This window comes from Leiobunum rupestre, chromosome 7, assembly GCF_980474605.1.
Source record: "Leiobunum rupestre chromosome 7, qqLeiRupe1.1.hap1, whole genome shotgun sequence".
In the NCBI taxonomy this organism is placed as follows: domain Eukaryota; kingdom Metazoa; phylum Arthropoda; class Arachnida; order Opiliones; family Sclerosomatidae; genus Leiobunum; species Leiobunum rupestre.
In genome coordinates, this window is record NC_143390.1 from 57,619,342 (window position 1) to 57,637,351 (window position 18,010).

Here is an 18,010-nt window from a genome sequence, read left to right on the forward strand (position 1 = left end):
TGGGCTCGGTATCTTCCAAGACAGACCCACGATCTGAACTTGTGGAAGGGAGGGTAGTATCCTGAGATACACCCTTCCCCTGGCTAGAGCAGGGTGCTGTCAAAGACAGACCCTTGCCCGATGGTTTTTTGTTTGTTTTTTTTTGTTATTGGAATTCATAAAAGATCCCACAAGAAAAGAGGAAAGTAGAAAGTCACCGCCCTTAGTCCTCTGTCCGGGCGGAAGGCTAAAATACAACGGGGTGTCGCCTGGTTCCCCGAGGGGATCGTTCACGATACCGTATTTTCGCTTCCCTAGTACCACTCAGCCCTCAGCACGATACCTCACACCTTAGCTTAAGGAAGAAGCAGAGCCTTAGTTGGCCAGCATGAAGGGTTGCCCCTCCCCCTGTTACTCCCTTCCACCACGAAGAGGTACAAGGTTGCAGTTTATGAAAGGGATGCTCTTTTATTCGCGTTATTAAATTACGGCACGTTTGTCCGATATATGCTATTTGGCAGTTACACTCCAATTTATTTATTTATGTATGTGGGGAGACCAAAACACATCATTGTGATTATTTTTATAAACAAAATGCCATTCAATATCTATTATGTTTAGATTTCATCAATATATTTTAATTTTTAGGATATGTTGCAAACCATAAAGGAAACCAAAATTATGACAATAACTGATGACGCAATCGATTATTTGTCTGTTTTTTCAAGCAAAACTGGGCTTTTAGACAAAGATAATCTGTTAATAATAGGCATGAGCTCGTGACCAACATAAATTTCATTTTAGAATTAAAAAAGTCTTTCATGAATATTAGGGATGCAACGGTTCCACTTTTTTGGACTATCTCGGTTCCAGATCCGGTTACGGTTCCTACATTTTTGCTTTATTGGTTCCGGTTCCGGTTCTTAAAATTTCAATTTATTGGTTCCGGATTATGCCAGTTTTTAAAGCAAACATTTGGATGACGAGCCCATTTTCAATTGAGAATACGGAAGGGTGTGTCAGTTGACAGTTACGTAGAAACCCACATAGAGTTATCTGAGATAGGATAAAGATGAGCTTATATGAAAAACTAATAGTAAATTAGGAAGTTTAATTACTAAATTTCAACATGCGCTAAATGTTGGTAAATAAAGTTATAGAACCGTTTAAAAACCATTTAAAACAATGAAAAACTCGGTTCTGGTTCCGGTTTCAGTTATCATTTTTTATAAATATCAGTTCCGGTTCCAGATACGGTTATCAAATTTTTATATTATCGGTTCCTAGAATTTACTCGGTTCTTTTCGGTTCCGGTTATCCGTTGCATCCCTAATGAATATCCTGCCTTATAAAGCTCTTCAACCCAAAGATCAGAACCTTGTCACTGCAATATTTTCTAATCGCCTTTTCAACGAAATACTTTCCAATTATCTTGAACATGAAACAAATATTGCCCAGCCGCAACTGACACCTAAAGACACATCTAAAACTAGAAAATTAAGCCCAAAGGACGAGTATAGAAAAGAACCAATTAATTGGATTGTATGAATGTTCAACTTTTTGGGGTAATTGTCTTATTAAAAAATCTGAAGCTAATGAATTGTTCCACGAATGGAGTATTAAACAAGACAGAGGAGCATTATTATATCTTTCAATTGATGCATTCAAATTATTTGAAAAAAATTGTCAAGTAATTAGGACTTTCATAAATCCATATGATCCCTTTAACAAAAATGAAACCAGTCATGTGCGAGCTTGTTCGAGCGCTCGGCTCAAGACTCGATAAGCATTATTTGAGAGACTCGAAACCATTTCGAGCTTTAAATTGGAGCCATGGCTTAGTTTTCGAGCGCTCGAATGTCTAGGCTTATCAATTCGAGTACTCAAGTTTTTTAGTTTAACTTTATCAAAGGCCCGACTCGTGAGTTCTAATATAAAGTTAGTTTTAAAAGCGCGTCGTAAGTTTGTAACCAAAAAATAGTTAAAAAAAGATATTTTTCCGTAAAAAGGGTGCAGCCTCCCAATCCTTCTTATTGGTAAATAGGTAAAGGTAGTTTGTTCCTGATTGGGTAGGTCAGAACCTGTAGGAGTAGAAAATGAAACTAAAACCAAAACCATAACTTTGATAGCTAGCATAAGGGCAGTTTGAAAGTCTCCTTTTGTATCTTCAGTATTCAACTTTCGCAGCTATTGCACATTTAAAGGGGTGCACTGGAGCTATAAGGGGGCTGGAAATAAGAGCAGTAAGGGGGACTAGTTAAGCTAGCGGATTTAGAATCTATTCAGTTCAGTTCCTATAGTTCCGAACCAAAGCCGTCTTTTGTAACAGAGGGGCTCTTTTTTTTTAAGGAAACTACGTCATGCTCCCACGTGATATCAGCGTTCCGCGATTTACGGAGTGCAAATTCCCATTCCTCTTTGTTTTCCTGGTCGGACTACATCATTTGAGTGCAACTTAACAGTGGTTTTTTTAATGGAATCGTGTAAATGTTCTAGCAATTGCCTTACTGCAAAAGGTAGAAATGTATGTGCTTGCCGTGCGCGAAATATATTATGTTCAGAGTTTTGTTCCTGTGGTAGCAGGTTCGAGTGTGCAAATGGTAAGCCTACCGAAGGCAGTGGTAAGCTTCACCAAAAATTATCGGAACAACTTTCTGAGAACTCGGAATGGAATAAACTTAAGTTTACAAAGCAGCCTGTGAAACTAACTAAGCCAAGAGCTAACCTGAAGAAAATGTATCTACCAAAAGTAAGTTTCATTTATTTGTTGATAATTGATTGGTTTTAATTTTAATTTATTACGGTATAGTTTTTGTCCACAAAAGATTGGGACACTAATAAATCTACCAAGAGTGGGGCTAGTCATGAATTACAAAACCAACATAATTATACAGATGACTTGTCAAGGCAGAAAAAGAGGAGTAAAAGAACTTGGACTGAAACTGTCTCTCTCTCGGTATTGTAAGTTAGGTTTTCCTTTTTTACAATTTTACTATTCGCTTTTGTTTCTATTTAGACACAACCTTCATCAGGTGGTGACATACATGTGCAAGAATTGACTCAAGGTTTGAATGATGTGCCTGTAGTAGTCTTTTCATTGGACCCCCTAGAGGACTGGGAAAATCAAGTAGAGCCATTTCAGCCAGCCAAGAATCGCAAGACATTTGGTCAGTGGAAGAAAAACAATTACACATTCCAAGAACCAACTTTGGTATTTTACATGACGATAAATTTAACCTTTATATTTTTAACGTAACCTACATTCTTTTAGCCACCCATTATACCAGATTTTGATGCAAAACAGTTGACAAAAGCTCAACTTGAACTAATTGTTATGAAAATACATTTAGAAAATCCAAATATTTCGTTGCTCAGCTACTTAGAAGAAGACCCAATTGGTCCAAGCTTACAGGAAAGTGTTTCTATGTCCTTTGCTCATCCTGGTGTTGTGCTCAATTGCGAAGGAGAATGTTCAATATCTGAAAAAAATAGTGAAGATGGACAAGGCGGTCAACTAAATTATGGCAATACTGAAAATGACGAAATTCCTAGTCAATTGAATAATAGCCCTAAATCGAGTCCTAGAAACCCAGAGGAAAAACCAGGATGGTGTAAATGTAATAACTGTACAGAGATGCCCACAGTTCTCGAAAGAAAATGCTGCACTCGAAGAAGAAATGTGGGTTGCATAACAGACTACCAGAACTTTGAAAATTTGATATTGGATCCTGAAGTTCTAGAGATTCAAATGGAGATGCGTTTTCATATAGCATATCTGGAAGCTGAAGATGGAGATTATTATAAACGTTATCGTTACGCAGCATATAGGTAGTATGTTTTTTGGCAGTGGGGTAGATTGGGTCAAGGTAATAGGAGGGTAATACCTTCTTGCATAGTCAGAAAAATTAGAGCTGTTTACCCAAATCCAAATGATAGATATACTGGATATGAGCCTGCTAGAATTTTGTAACTATCGTTATCAATGTTACAAATTTATCAGTAGGTAATTCTGTTTATTTGAGAAATAACTTCAATCAAAAAATTTTGTAATTTACAAATGTAAGTCATCATAAAGAGAGGAATTAAATCTTGCATATTTCTCCCTTGAAGATATTAAGTCTGTTCTTTCAGGACATGGAGTTCTAGCAATGTTTTTCTTTTTTGTAATGCTGGCGGGATTTTCAGGAAACATGTCTTCGACATTTCTTAAAATTTCTCTTGACATAGCTAGTTCGATCATTTCTTTAACCTAGCTGTTTTTGTGATTTTTGTACTTTTACTGGAACAACAGTCCACTTCGTTGACACTCTAGAATTTTTTCACTTCATTCTGCAGAATATTGAAATGTTAGGTATATTTCTACAAAAGCTTTGCCTTTATGGTTTACCTTGGCTGACCATTTTTTTTTAAAGCAACTGGTCTGTAAATATTTCTGTTGTGATCCAATACAGCTAGAAGTACCCATACTATATATCCTTTCCACCTAAAATAAAATATCCGATCAACTCTAATAAAACTGTTATGGGTACAAAATTTATAAAGCAAAACTCACGGGAAATTTAATCTCTTTGTGGCATATTTCAATATCAGGCTATGGTATGACTCCAATGCACCGGTATGTCTAAATTTTCAAACTTATTATTTTCAGGTTATCAAATAATAAATAGAATTTGTTCAAGTACCTAAGAATATGGAGTATAGCAATAATAGCATTAGCCTTTGATACTATGCAATCATAATTTGAAGTAAAAGTTCATCATCGCAAAATATTAAAAGCAGACGAACTTAGTTACAATGTATTCTAGCATACCATATTCTTAGTCACTTAAATTTATTCTTGATCATAATATAAATAGTAACAAAACCTAAAATTTTTGTAGTACGAGAAATCCTTTAAAAACATTTTGTCACAAATGAGAGATTGAAGCTTACGAAATGCCAAACTGTTTCTATTTAGCCATTGTTTTGTACGGCCTTCCATTTCAATTTCAGTGTGCTGACACTCCCCTAATGGCCACACATGCAAATTTTGCACATGATGCAATTGTGATAACCATAGCATCTATGAAATATTTTAGGGTTAGAACATTTTAATATGTAGTAGATTTGTTTGTCTCAGTCTCATACGATTGGTATCTCCATTACAATTTCTACCGCACCACCAAAAATGGTTTACAATATCATCTATCTATTCCAAAATGGCTTCGCATCCTTTTTCTTTAGACGCCTAAAAACGTTTTTTTTTTAATTTTAATTAAACATTTATTAGCTATTATAAAACTATATATACCGAAACAAGCCTTTTTCGCAGCAATTTAGCAACGTGCCAGATATATCGTGAGAATGTTTGATGTGTTAAATTGAAATGTAATTTAAAAAATAAACATTAGTGGAAACAAATGATATACAATATTGTAATATAAATAAATTTTCATTAGAAGCATTTATTTTCTTCGTTAAGGCTTGGCGAATAGCATTTTTAGCCTATCGATACGAATATCCAATAAATTTCTAATCGAATACCGAGACGAATAGTAGTTTTTGAACTAAATACCGAATAGTTGGGCTTAATACAAATATTGCCTTATCGAATATTCGTCGAATACTATACCGAATATTCGTCGAATTGTATTAGTTTATAGTACCAGAGGCCTGAGTACTGGAACATGCTACATTAACTTCACCATTATCCTCAAGATTCATTTTTAGACCAGAATTAAGTTAATTAAAATAAGTTAAATTAACTTATGACAATAATTTTACTTTATTAAAAATATGGGGATCCATACCACAAGAACAACAAGTAGCCTAAGGTATGAAAAACCAAAAGGAAAAGACTACAAAACAAAACAAACTATTCTGAGTAGTCTCCCTTTACTTTAAAAAAAAACTGAAGGGAGAATAGGTTTAGTTTTAGTTTTGTTTCATACTTTTTCGTTTTTTATACTAGACTAGTTGTTGTTGCTGAGTCTTGATTCCCGGCCCAGCCTTAGTTTTTATCTACCTGTTCAGTTTCCCAGAATTGAACAACTGCCCCATAACACCCGTTCACTTGTTTGTCTATTACAGTACTTGAGCCAATAACTTGTAGATCCAACAGCTTACTAAATGTTTCAAACTGAGATGAAAAGATTTAGAAATTTATTATACCAAATTTATTCATTCAACAGATCTTTTGCAAAGTTTTCAAATGTTAAACGCCATTTTATTGGTTTTCCCCAGTTTGAGTCCCTCCTAAAATCACCTTGATCTACGGTGCTTTACTCATAGAACAGGATTGAGATGGCAGTATTAAATCAAAAGCAACAAAGATCTATTGAATAAAGTAATATGAAATTAAATATTTACCTTAGCATATGAACAACCAGAATATAACAGTGCAGCGGAAAGTCTGAGGTTTAAATTATCAGTCGTAGATTGCCATCTCTCTTTGTGGTACTCCACCCAATTTTTACATTTCCACGTTACATTGTAAATTGTACCAGAGAAATATTAGAGATTTCCCACAACCCTCAACGGTGCAAATGGGCCCTATACACTTTTTAACAAGAGCTTCTAATTGATTAACGGAGGCAATGCACTTGAGATCTTGTAATTCAGGTTCTCTAAGCTCAACATTTTCTTCAATTCCATATCTTATTGGTGAAGTAGGGTTTCCAGCAGACGCACTGGTAAAATATTTAAAAATGTAATTATAAAAAAAATTAATAACATCTGCATTCATTAACATACGTTGTTTCAAATGATCGGTTTATAATGTTAGTATCAGGGCTGCGGTTGCAAGCTAATCGTGTAAAGTCACTGTCAAAGGAAAAATTAATACTAGATGATGACTCGTTTAATGGAAAAAGCCTTTTTTTATTTTTTTCAACTTCAATCAAGTTTGGTCTACTACAGGGTGTTCCAATGATTAATGAAATTAAAAACGACTTCGTTATATTTGCATATTTAATAAAATATTTATGATATTTACAATGAAAGTCCGACTAGTTTCGTTGTGCCTAGCATGACATCTTCAGGGACTGAACCTTCCTGGTGAGTCCTGCGTCATCTTTATACAAAATTAACTCGGCCTTTGTCACGGTATAACCAATCGTTTGACAAAAAATAATTATTTTATTTTTTCCCTTTTTTTGTTGTTACCCTTAGGTGCCATCTGGAGGTCTTTTAAGTTATACAATTAAAATAAAGGGGGGTTTAATTATTATTTCTAACAAAATTAAATTGAGAGGATAATGTTTAAATTTAAGAGTTACAATAATTTGTTAATCTAGTACAGGTTTTAATTTTTAACTGAAATTTTAATTTTATACAATGCTATGTGTTATTTTTTTCCTCTTCAAACGTGAATTGAATATTCTTATCAATAGAGTTTAAAAATTCCAAAAAATTGTAAAATTTTAGTATGCCGGAGTTCCAAATTAAAAAAACGTCATCTACATAGCGTACCCAAAATTTGGGTAGAGCCACTTGATTTGGTCCAAAAACTTTCTCTGTGAACTCGTTAAGATAGAGGTCGCAGAGTAATGGTGAAAGGGGACTACCCATGGCTAAACCATGCTCTTGCTGGAAAATTATATTGTCAAATTTAAAGTAGGTGGTTGTGACGCAAATGTTAACTAGATCTAAAATGTCATTAATGTCTTCGTCTTTATATTTATTTTTAATAAGGTTATTTTTTAAGGCATCGAGAGCCCCTTTAACGGGAACTCTTGTAAAAAGAGAAACAATATCTACCGAGTAAAGTTTATCATTTTCATTAATTTCTACTTCTTTAAGTTGGTCAATAAATTCATATGAGTTATTAACTGTTCTACTAATGTTATTTCTAAGGGGGGATAATAGTTTAGCGAGTTTTCCAGCAAGCGCATGGGTAGGACTCCATATTCCAGAAACTATCGGTCTTATTTTTTTGTCTTTTTTATGTATTTTTATTAGACCATATAGTCTGGGAGGCAGAGCCACGGTTACATTTAGTTCCTTTTTTTCCCCATCATTAAGCACATCTGTTTTTTTTAATAATAGTTTAACTTGGGCTAGCACTTTGTTGGTTGGATCTTTTCCCAATTTCTTGTAATCTTCGGAGTTAAGCAGTTCGTAAATTTTGTCCTTATAGGTTGCGTTATCAATCACCACGATTTTTCCCCCTTTATCAGCTTTGTTAATGATGAAGATGTCATGCTAGGCACGACGAAACTAGTCGGACTTTCATTGTAAATATCATAAATATTTTATTAAATATGCAAATATAATGAAGTCGTTTTTAATTTCATTAATCATCAACTACGCATATTGAACTTGCAAACCTCCTAAGCCTTAGGGTGTTCCAAGTGAGGAGCTAGGAAAAAACAATTATAAGTAGTTGTATAATACTTTTTTTAAATTTAATTTTTACTTTATTTTTTGCGGTGTCAAGCTCTCTTTATTTCCTGTAATGGATGCAATAGGAGTACTACGATTGGGTTGCTTCTGTGGAGAGAAGAGGTTTTTCTTATTCGAGTTTTGATTTTGTTTCAAGTTTGGAGTATGCTGGGATATATCAAAACATGACCTAGTAGTAACCAATTATCTGATATAAAAGTTCCATAAAAACAAAATAAAACATAATTACTTTCTTTGTCTAAAGCTGACACGTTCACTAAATTTACATTATTTCTCAAATTCAAATGGTGTTACAAACTCTTGTAAAGTCGCCTCTTTGGTTTGTATTGGAGAAATTTCTGAATGGGAATCTAATTCAGAGGTTTCACAATTTGGTCTGAAAGTATGGAAAATTCATATATATTTTCACCCTACATAAATGGGGATGTCAGCTAGGACTTCTACATTCCTGACTGTGCTAGCAGTCCACTATAAGCAGACAACCATTTATTTTTTAATTTAAAAACAGGCCATGAACCGTCTCAGACATAAGCTTTTACAAATTACTGCTAATGTGACCACTGCACCCCGCTCTTTAAAAAAAAGGTCATGACCAACTGTTCTGCGCCTATTCTCATAAACTAACTCGAAATGACCCAAAAAAGCACTCTAGACTTTGACCAATGCCACCGCCTTATGTCTAAGACTGGACTCGAATGTTTAGACAACCGCTACCTCAGTTTCGAAGTTAATGTGAAAAGCCTTCACTTGAATCCCCATTAGAATTAAATATTCAAAGTACTACGTTCTAATGGTAACATACTCATTTGATTTCCGTTTATTTCTCTTTCGGGGTGGTGTTGTTAAAACTGCATTTATTTCCACATTTCCATTGACCACCGGGTATGAAGCCACAAATTCCAAAGCCGTATTGGATTCTAAATATAAATATTTTCATTCAATATTTATTTGAAATGTATTTATTTTTGTTAAATGTATAACTACCTATTTGGATCGATTTAGTATTTTCGTCTTCAGCTGGAAAATTTCTTCGCTAGACTCCACCAAATAATTATGGTTAGAGGGAAACACACCAATTTTGACTGCGGTACTTATATAATCGCTTACAGTTACTGGTAATTCTGCCTTTGACACTTTTGGAGCTATAGTTTCATTGCCATATACATATGGCTCATTAGTAGTAACAGGGTCAACTTCAGGTAAAGGGGTTGAGAAACAATCTTCTCAAAACGTTTAGTGAATTTTCAGTAAATGTCGAGAAAAATATACATTAACCTTGGGTAAAATGCAGTCATTATCAGAAATACACTCTTTCATGATCTGTAATTCATGGCCTTTTCGTTAAACACAAGATTTTCCAGTTTGGTTTGGATTTCATTGTCTGAGCTGTATTCAGTCCTAGGCCTAACACTCTTACCTTGAACGCTAACTTTGGTTTTAAATCACGATTTTTTTGAACTTTCCCAATTATCAAATTCTTCCAAAAGGTATATTTTGGATTTTTCTCGCTTTAACTGAGCTTCTCACCTTTTCTCTGCTTTACTTTTTAAGATATTTCGCGTAAAGCACGTGCCCGAATCTTCACCATCCGCCATGATTTGATTAAGAAAGAAAAAGTAGAGTAGGCTGCCTTATTTTCCTACGCCAGTTACACGCCGGCAAAAAATACTGACCGCGCTTTAGGGTCACCACGGGAAAAATATTAACTAATGAACAGATTGGCTATTGGGGAGGGAAGCGATTGCTCCCCTTACGGCTCTGGTGGACCCCTTTAAGAAATTGCCGGGTTCTACTGACTGATTTAGTTGTTAAAAATGGCTTCAAAAAAACGTAACCGAAACTACTCTTTTCAAGAGGAAATTTTAGAACCAAGTGATATAGAAGAATCAAATAATGAAACCGAATCATCTATCAGTTCTGATTCTGAAGCTGCCCTTACCAAAAAATAAGTTGGTTTTTAGTTGGTACTTAGTTGGTATTCACATTTAAGTTGGTTTTAAGTGGTCTGCATATTTCAGTAAACTAGTTAAGTTGGTGGGAAAATGCCTTTTACTTTAAGTTGGTATTTAGTTGGTTTTTAGTGGTCAGAAAATTACATATTATTTTTTAAGTTGGCTTTAAGTGGTCTTTATTAAGTAACATTTTAAGTAAGTTTTAAGTTGGCTTTAAGTGGTCTTTATTAAGTAACATTTTAAGTAAGTTTTAAGTTGGCTTTAAGTGGTCTTTATTAAGTAACATTTTAAGTAAGTTTTTAGTTGGTGTTGTTGTTTTTAAGTAGGTTTTTAGTTGGTATTTGTCTCAAATACAAACTTAAAACCAACTTAAATAGTTCTTAGACCACTTATTTTTTGGTAAGGGTGAGCATCAAGACACTATCACCAGAAGAAGAAAAAAAGTTAAGTGTGGAATTTTTATAGAACCATAGATAACCATAGCGCCAAATGTTTGAAATGCAATAAGATCATAAATCATAAAACTGGGAATACATCAAGTATGAAAAGACATCTTCGTATTAAGCAACTCACAGAATTTAACGAGCTCATAACTCAAGAAACAAGTGTAATTAAGGAAACTAAGCAACCAACTCTGCAAGAAATGTAAGCAAAAGTGACCACATTTTCCCAAATTCACCCAAAAGCATTGCTATTACACGAGTAATAGGTAATATGATAGCTCTTGATTACCAACCATATTCAATTGTTGAAGGATTTAAAATGCTTATTAACGAATGTGAACCAAGGTATCACATACCCTGCAGGTCCACTTTCTCTAGAAATGTCATACCAAATTTATATGAAGATATGCAAAATGACCTCAAAGCGGTGTTGAAATCAGCATTGGAAGATAAAACTTTATCTTCATCTTTGGCTTTTACTACTGACTTTTGGAAGTCTAAATCAATGGAACACTTCTTAAGTTGAACTTGCCATTTTACTAACACAGATTTTATCACAGCTGTTTTGAGTCTAGCCTGTTTACCATATAAAGAGACTCACACTGCAGATGTTATTCGAATGAATTTTCGAAATCTCATGACAAACTTTGTTCCTCAGCAGTTTCTCTCGGGGTCTATTCCTATCAATTTTGCCACTGACAATGGTTGAAATATAGTCAGGTGTTCTTTTGGATATCAATAAAGTAGACAACTTAAAGTCTGGAATGGAAAATTGTGAAAACAATGCTGGAAACTTTAGAACCCTTAGAAATTGCGACTCAACTTCTATCCGGAGATCATTATTATGACTGACAAAAGGAAACGACTTCTTCCAGAGCATCTTGAGCAATTAACATTGTTACATCTATACTTGAAAAACAAATCCCAGGGAAACTCAACTGTTCAACAGTAGTTGCTATTATGAACATTTAGAAGTTAGGTACAACATTTCAATTATCGCAAGCTGTGATACCTTAAAACGGTTTCTAGTTTAAAACAGTTTGTTAGTTCGAAAATGCCACCCCTGAACTGAGATCCAGAAAATTATCTTTTACCTAAAGTTCCTAAACCAATGTTATTGTTATAAAATATTAAATATATTATTTATTAATTAGTAATTAATTATTAATTATATTATTCATTCAATTTTCTGGGTTTTTGTAACTGCAAACTATCAATAAAACTACTTCTAGTTCAGCTTTATTATTTTTAATTATATTTAAGATTTTAAGTACTTTCAATGTTCCTTTAAGCAAAACTTGCATGCTCGTGTACTAGAAACCTCTTAAGCCTAAAGACTCGAAAGCTCGATAAAATCTAAAGCTCGGCTCAATACTCGAAACCCTCTTTTTGTGCTAAGCCTAAAGACTCGATAAAAAATTAAGGCTCAGCTCAGCTCGATACTCGAAAAATGAAATTTTGAAGACTCGAGACTTGGCTCGATAGTCAAAAATCAGGGCTCGCACATGGCTACTGTACTTCTAATGCGTTACAAGATGATTTATATGTAAATCAATCTTGGGATAATTTATGGGGAGAACAAAGGGAAAATTCAAATGCCGCTAAGCAAAAGATTTTCAAAATACTAATAAATTATCATTTAAAAATACATTCGTAAAGAGCTTTAAGTGATAACCCAGATCCCCAAAGTGATAACCTGGAGTGATGGACCAGAAAACCAATAATAATGAAGGTTTAAATCTATGTTTATTTTAAAAACATTTTAAGCATTGCAAGGTTAAACCTGAAAAGCATCGCGAGCTGCTTATCTTCTTTGCAATATTTTTGTTTTTATGGCACTGCAATTTCCATTTGTTACATGTTTCAATGAAGATTTCATCAGTTTTATTCTTTTGGTTCCTTGGCCATACTGATTTACAGTTGTATTTTCACCCGAAACACAGGATCCTCGCTGTGTACCAAGATAGTTTTCTAAGTGGCCTTGGTTTAGTCGAGACGTCAAAACAAAGGGTGCTCCCTTTTCTAATAGAAACTTGATAATTTCGATGGTTGAGAAAACTAAAAGTCAAATAAATATAAAATTAACTTGGTTTCCTTCAACAGTCAACATCAAATTATTTTATACTTACTAGTGATTCTAAGACCTTCCAATGTTTCTCTGCTAAGAAGCATTTTGGATTTATCAAAATTATCTTTGACTTCTATTTGATTGACTTCCTCCTCCCATTCGTCCAAATAGCCAAGGAAGTCTTCAACTATCCACTGAAAAGTAAAAAGAGCTGTGAAAATCAGTGGTGTAGCCAGAAATTCGTCAAGGGGGTGGAAATTTAGTACAGTCAAAGGTAGGCCCAATGGGGGGTCTACGGGGGTCTAGACCCAAAAACCCACTTGTCTATACGCCACTGGTGAAAATATATGTGAATACGCTTAAATACCTTAAATCTCCAATCGTCTTTGCTTGTGAAAGGTGCTAAGGCGGGTTTCCTCTTAATAATGCAAGATGAGACATTTGAAACATTTAAAATGTCAAAAAAAGTATCGAAGTACCGCAAAAATTTAACAGTCTCAGAAGCCTCCTCTCCGATTAGCACTTCCATCGCATTAGCAACACTGCTGCTCAATACTTGAGTGGCAAGTTTTACTCTCATGCAGCTGAAAGCATTAGGGTTGACATGATTGTAGGACAATTTTGGAGCTAGGCGCAGCATAGAACTAGAATCTATTTCGTAAGTTTTTTCAACATGCTTCCACAGTAGGAATTTTCCATTTTTCTTTAATTCTCTAATTTTTGTAACTGTCCCATCTTTCAATTTTCTTATCTTGCCGCTGTTGCTTAGCCCTGTTTTAGCAGTTTTTATGTTGTGGCTTACGTCAGATATAAAATAGAGTGGTTCTCCATTACCAAATGGGTTTTTGCTTCGGAAACCTACTTTATGATTGTTTAATCTTTGTTCCATTTCCGTACATATTTTTATTAGTTTCCGATTGGAACTAGCTTGATCACAAACGATAGCGAGTATAAAAAATCCGGCAGCTTGTAAGTTTTCTATTCCTTCCCATATTATAGAATATAAATCTTCAGCGTGGTTATTTCCGGATGGAAAATATGCATAGGCATATTTGAAATTAGTGGTTATTCCACAAACCATTAATTGAAGAATATGAGTAGTAGAACATTTAATTTGTTTTTCCAATCCACTGATCTTATTTCTGAATGTATTTAGGTTCGTTGCTCCAATTAATTTCCCTGTACTGCTATTATATACTAAGTCTTGCTTGACTTGAATTTCATCTAGGACTAAAGTGAAATACTTTTGGTGGTCTTCCAAATTTTCAATGTCTATCTTCTGTCTCATTTCAATTAAAGCCGCATCATTGAAACCACTTTTGGTGTTTAAATCTACAGAATAATTAAACAGAGTTCGCTGGGATGGTAGGGCAACTGCTTGGTTCATAGCTTCATGTGTTAGAAGATTTTGCTTTTATAGAGAGACACCACCTAATTATTGCGGGGTGCCATTTCTTTGGTCTGATTTTTTTTGTAGGTCAAGATTTTCAGTTGCTCACGCATTAAAAGTGTTCGAAAAACCGTTTCACTTTTTACTATGAGTGTCGCCCCCCCCCCCCCCATAGATCGCGTTTTTGTTTCTCAATTTCCTGTATAATGGAAATTCAGGGTACAAACGGGTACTTCACGAGAGTTGCAATATTTTAGACTTAACTAATATGTTTGGTTTTCTTCATCAAGAGGTATAGCAGGGAACTTGACGAAATTGCCATGTTTTAGACTAAACTATGTTTGGTGAGGTCGTTTTTAAATAGTCGAGAAATTTGGAAGTTCTATACTTCTCCGTGTAGACTATAGTAATTTAATCATACCTTATTTTTATAAGTATTATATCAGTATATTTAAATTTTATTTACCTCAATTATTTTCGTTTCCACGTTTTAAGCACTTGGAGCACGTGATGCACGTGCCGTTTTTTGACCATTTTTTTATTATAGGGCAAAGTAGACGACTATCGGGAGATATCATAGGTTACCTAGGTTTTTGGCCTAAAAATTAGCTTTTGATTATAGTACTTTATCGTTCCTCGGCTTGTTTTGTTATGTATATGAGAAATGTTTCTTTGAAGTTATGCATCGTCTCTCGGCCTGTGAATTACCGTCACGACAAGGAACGATAAGGTATAACAATCAAAACCTAATTTTTAGGCCATAAATTTAGCCTAAGATAGCTCAAAATAGTATTCTACTTTGGCTTAAAATAAAGATAATGCTCAATAAACGGTACGTGCATCACGTGCTCAAAGTGCCGTTTGACTATCAAGGCAGTATTTAGCCTAACGCACCTAGTTTTCAAGTGTTCCCCGTATTGGCTTCGCTCGAGCGCGGCGCCACCCCAACGCCATTCTTGCTATCACGATGGGACGTCTTTAACGCAACCTAGAGGACAGTACGTAGCCTAACGCACTAAGTAATTTTCAAACCGTAATTAGCCTACTCCGAGTTATTCAAATTTATGCTATATTCATCCCAATAATAAGTTAGAATGTACCCAAAAATGGAGAAAGGAAAACCTACGTTATCACCCAATATTCGTCTACTTTGGCCTAAAATCTAGAAAATGCTCGAAAAAAAAACTATACTAATAAAAATTGATCTAAAGTCCGGGATTTGAACCCAAGTCCGCCTGCGTAGAAAGCGAATATTTTCGCACTGAGCCGTTTGATACACATGCCGAATGCAGGAGGGCTCGGGTTCGAAACCCGCCCGATGCGATCGAAAAATGATACTATACCGTGAAAATGGTGGGGTGGCGGAGTGGTTAGCACTTTCGCCTCGCAGCAAGAGGAGCCGGGTTCGATCCCAGCTTGTGGCACTGGGTGAAAACTCGGAACAACTCCTGCGTAGAGTTTACAAGTTCTCTCCCCACTGGTTTAAGGGGTTTTCCCCCGAGATCTTCGGTTTCCCCTTCCATAAAAACTTGTTGAGGTTAACGGTAATAGTTAGTGTAGGGAGCTGTTGGCTCGAACGCGTGGCATGCAGGGCTTGGCACCACCCTCCTACGCATTGTAACCGGGCACCTGAATTAATGGCTTCAAAAGTCGCTTGATGACTTAGGCCTAAGGTGGTGCCTTGGGTATTAGCCTAGCTGATTATTATTATTAACATTTGGTGGAAACCCTGCCATTTGGACGTTGAGAGGTTTACCGCAACCCTCAGCACTTGGTCTGTCCCATAGATAAAATAACTTCGTATATAGATAGGAAACTTCATGTTGTAGAAGTGACGCCAAAATTTTGGCCGACATCTGGTGGCGGGACCCGAATAATATTATTTGGTGAAGTTCGCACTACACGAAGTCCGTACTAAAACTTTGGTGTAACGCAATCCCAATTGCAAAGGCTTAACAAACTATATGTATTAAAAGTACTTTTTTCTTGAACTGCGAGCATATTTACAAAAATAGCACTAAAGAAATAGCATTCAGTAATGATTTTAAGTTTGTTTTAAACGCTATTTCTTGTATATTTGAAGACATTTACCTTGCAAAATACGTTTATTCACAAAACTCCGACCTCAAATTCCTCATTACGTTCTACGCTCTTGAGAACACAGCCAACTGGCGCAGTCACTAGATTGATTGAATTAATTTATTGATGCTTTTATAATATACATTGATGACATTTTATAAGGTGCATCGTCCCGATTCCACATAAGCAATATTGCTTGTGCGTGGGCGGGACCTCTTAAATTGTATATTCGAAAAAAAAATTACATTTAAATTAGTATATAATCAATTTTCGTTTTTTAAAAAAAGAATTATTATCACTCTGAAGCTTTACAAGAAAAAATTTGAAATTATTAGTCACAAATTTAAATGTGCTATTATTGAAAGTTAGTTATCAAGCTTATCATACAATTCCTCTATACCAACATTAATTAACCAGTTAATAATTTTGGATTTAAACCTGTTTACAGAGTTACACGATTTTAAATTGTTGTCTAATTTATTAAGTAGTTTAGGCCCCAAATACGTTATAAATATTTGGCCAATACTTTTGTTAGTTCTCTCGCTATTTACATTACCGATTACAAAGTTTCGGGTGCTATAAGGGTTATGATACAATATTTGATGTTTAATTTTGTATATATATATAAGTATGTCTTTCGAGTACAATTGTCTTACGGTTAAAACTCTAAATTTATTATGTAAATTCCCTCGACTTTCGAGGTAACTGGCATTGAGGCATATACGTATGATTTTTCGCTGCATAATTTCGAGGGGCTCAATGATTGATAAATACGTGCCACCCCCGCTCATAATACCGTAAGTTAACACAGACTGTATTAGTGCAAAATAAATCGTTCTCAACCAACGTATCGTTAAGAAGTTGCGCAAAGTATAAAATTTATACAGACACCCTCGGAGCTTATTAATTATAATATTAATATGTTTTTTCCATTTAAGAGAGTAGTCTCTGTAGACTAGATGTCAGGGCAATCTCGTGAGAGTTAGTTTGCGCCATTGAAGTTTTCGATCTATATACGAAGTTATTTTATCTATGGTCCGTCCCAAACGTCGAAGATTCTTCACGTACAATCACAATTCGCAAAAGAAAAATTATAAAATATCCAATGACAAAAAGAAGGCGCTTTTGGAAAAACCTTTTCCCTAATTCTAAGAAACTGCGTACGCAGCGATTACACTTTGCTCAGACACACACACCGACAGACACGGTGATTGTATAACCCCTCCTAGGGGACTTTGTTCCCTCGGAGAATTAAGAATATAGGAAAAACATTTTAATTTCTCAATGTAAGGTTCAGCTTAATAAAATATTTAAAAAATACTTATTTGAAGTGTATAAAGAGAAAAAGGGGCAAATGGGCAGTGTCGTAGCGTAGACAAAGGGGAGTTTTAGGGGCCAAACACCCCTATGGACAAAACACGTTTGGTTGCGTCATGGACTAAATAATGTATGGTTGCGTTATTAAAAAATGTTCCTAAAATTCAGCCGGGTTACAATGCGTAAGAGGGTGGTGGCAAGCCCTGCATGCGACACGATCGAGCCAACAGCTCCCTACACTAACTATTACCGTTAACCTCAACAAGTTTTTATGGAAGGGGAAACCGAAGATCTCGGGGAAAACCCCTTAAACCAGTTTATAAGAGTACTTAAGGTTAGTTGTACTACTCTTTGAATTTTCAAGTCAGTTCTATACGAGAACTATTATAGCGGAAATCCG

The 18,010-nt window shown here is 35.1% G+C and overlaps 1 protein-coding gene across 4 annotated transcripts; it reads right to left on the reverse strand.

Annotated features, from left to right (window-relative positions):
• Positions 1-4,084: 4,084 nt before the first annotated feature.
• On the reverse strand, positions 4,085-9,394 carry LOC149937566 (uncharacterized). 4 transcript variants are annotated; one of them, XM_090153939.1, is made up of 12 exons: positions 9,346-9,394; positions 9,164-9,278; positions 8,591-8,737; positions 8,375-8,530; positions 8,286-8,317; positions 6,712-6,780; positions 6,328-6,647; positions 5,984-6,097; positions 4,845-5,041; positions 4,532-4,600; positions 4,367-4,462; positions 4,085-4,308 (listed from the first exon to the last, which is right to left on the reverse strand). In XM_090153939.1, exons 9-12 carry the CDS (start codon positions 5,039-5,041, stop codon positions 4,299-4,301), a joined length of 372 nt encoding a protein of 123 aa, XP_090010065.1. In that variant the 5' UTR covers positions 5,984-6,097; positions 6,328-6,647; positions 6,712-6,780; positions 8,286-8,317; positions 8,375-8,530; positions 8,591-8,737; positions 9,164-9,278; positions 9,346-9,394; the 3' UTR covers positions 4,085-4,298. The 4 variants fall into 4 exon arrangements, with proteins under 4 accessions (XP_090010065.1, XP_090010066.1, XP_090010063.1 ...); XM_090153940.1 differs by lacking the exons at positions 9,164-9,278; positions 9,346-9,394 and having other exon boundaries at positions 8,375-8,508; positions 8,591-8,622; XM_090153937.1 differs by lacking the exons at positions 5,984-6,097; positions 6,328-6,647; positions 6,712-6,780; ... (3 more) ...; positions 9,164-9,278; positions 9,346-9,394 and adding exons at positions 5,107-5,206; positions 5,270-5,346.
• Between the last annotated feature and the right edge of the window lie 8,616 nt (positions 9,395-18,010).

Bases quoted from the DNA above. Each gene is read 5' to 3' on its own strand.
- LOC149937566 (XM_090153937.1), bottom strand. The intron at 4,601-4,844 runs GTTTTGTTACTA...TTGAAAATTTAG, and splicing joins TCGTACTACAAAAATTTTAG to ACATACCGGTGCATTGGAGT. The intron at 4,463-4,531 runs GTGAGTTTTGCT...ATTTTATTTTAG, and splicing joins ACAAAGAGATTAAATTTCCC to GTGGAAAGGATATATAGTAT.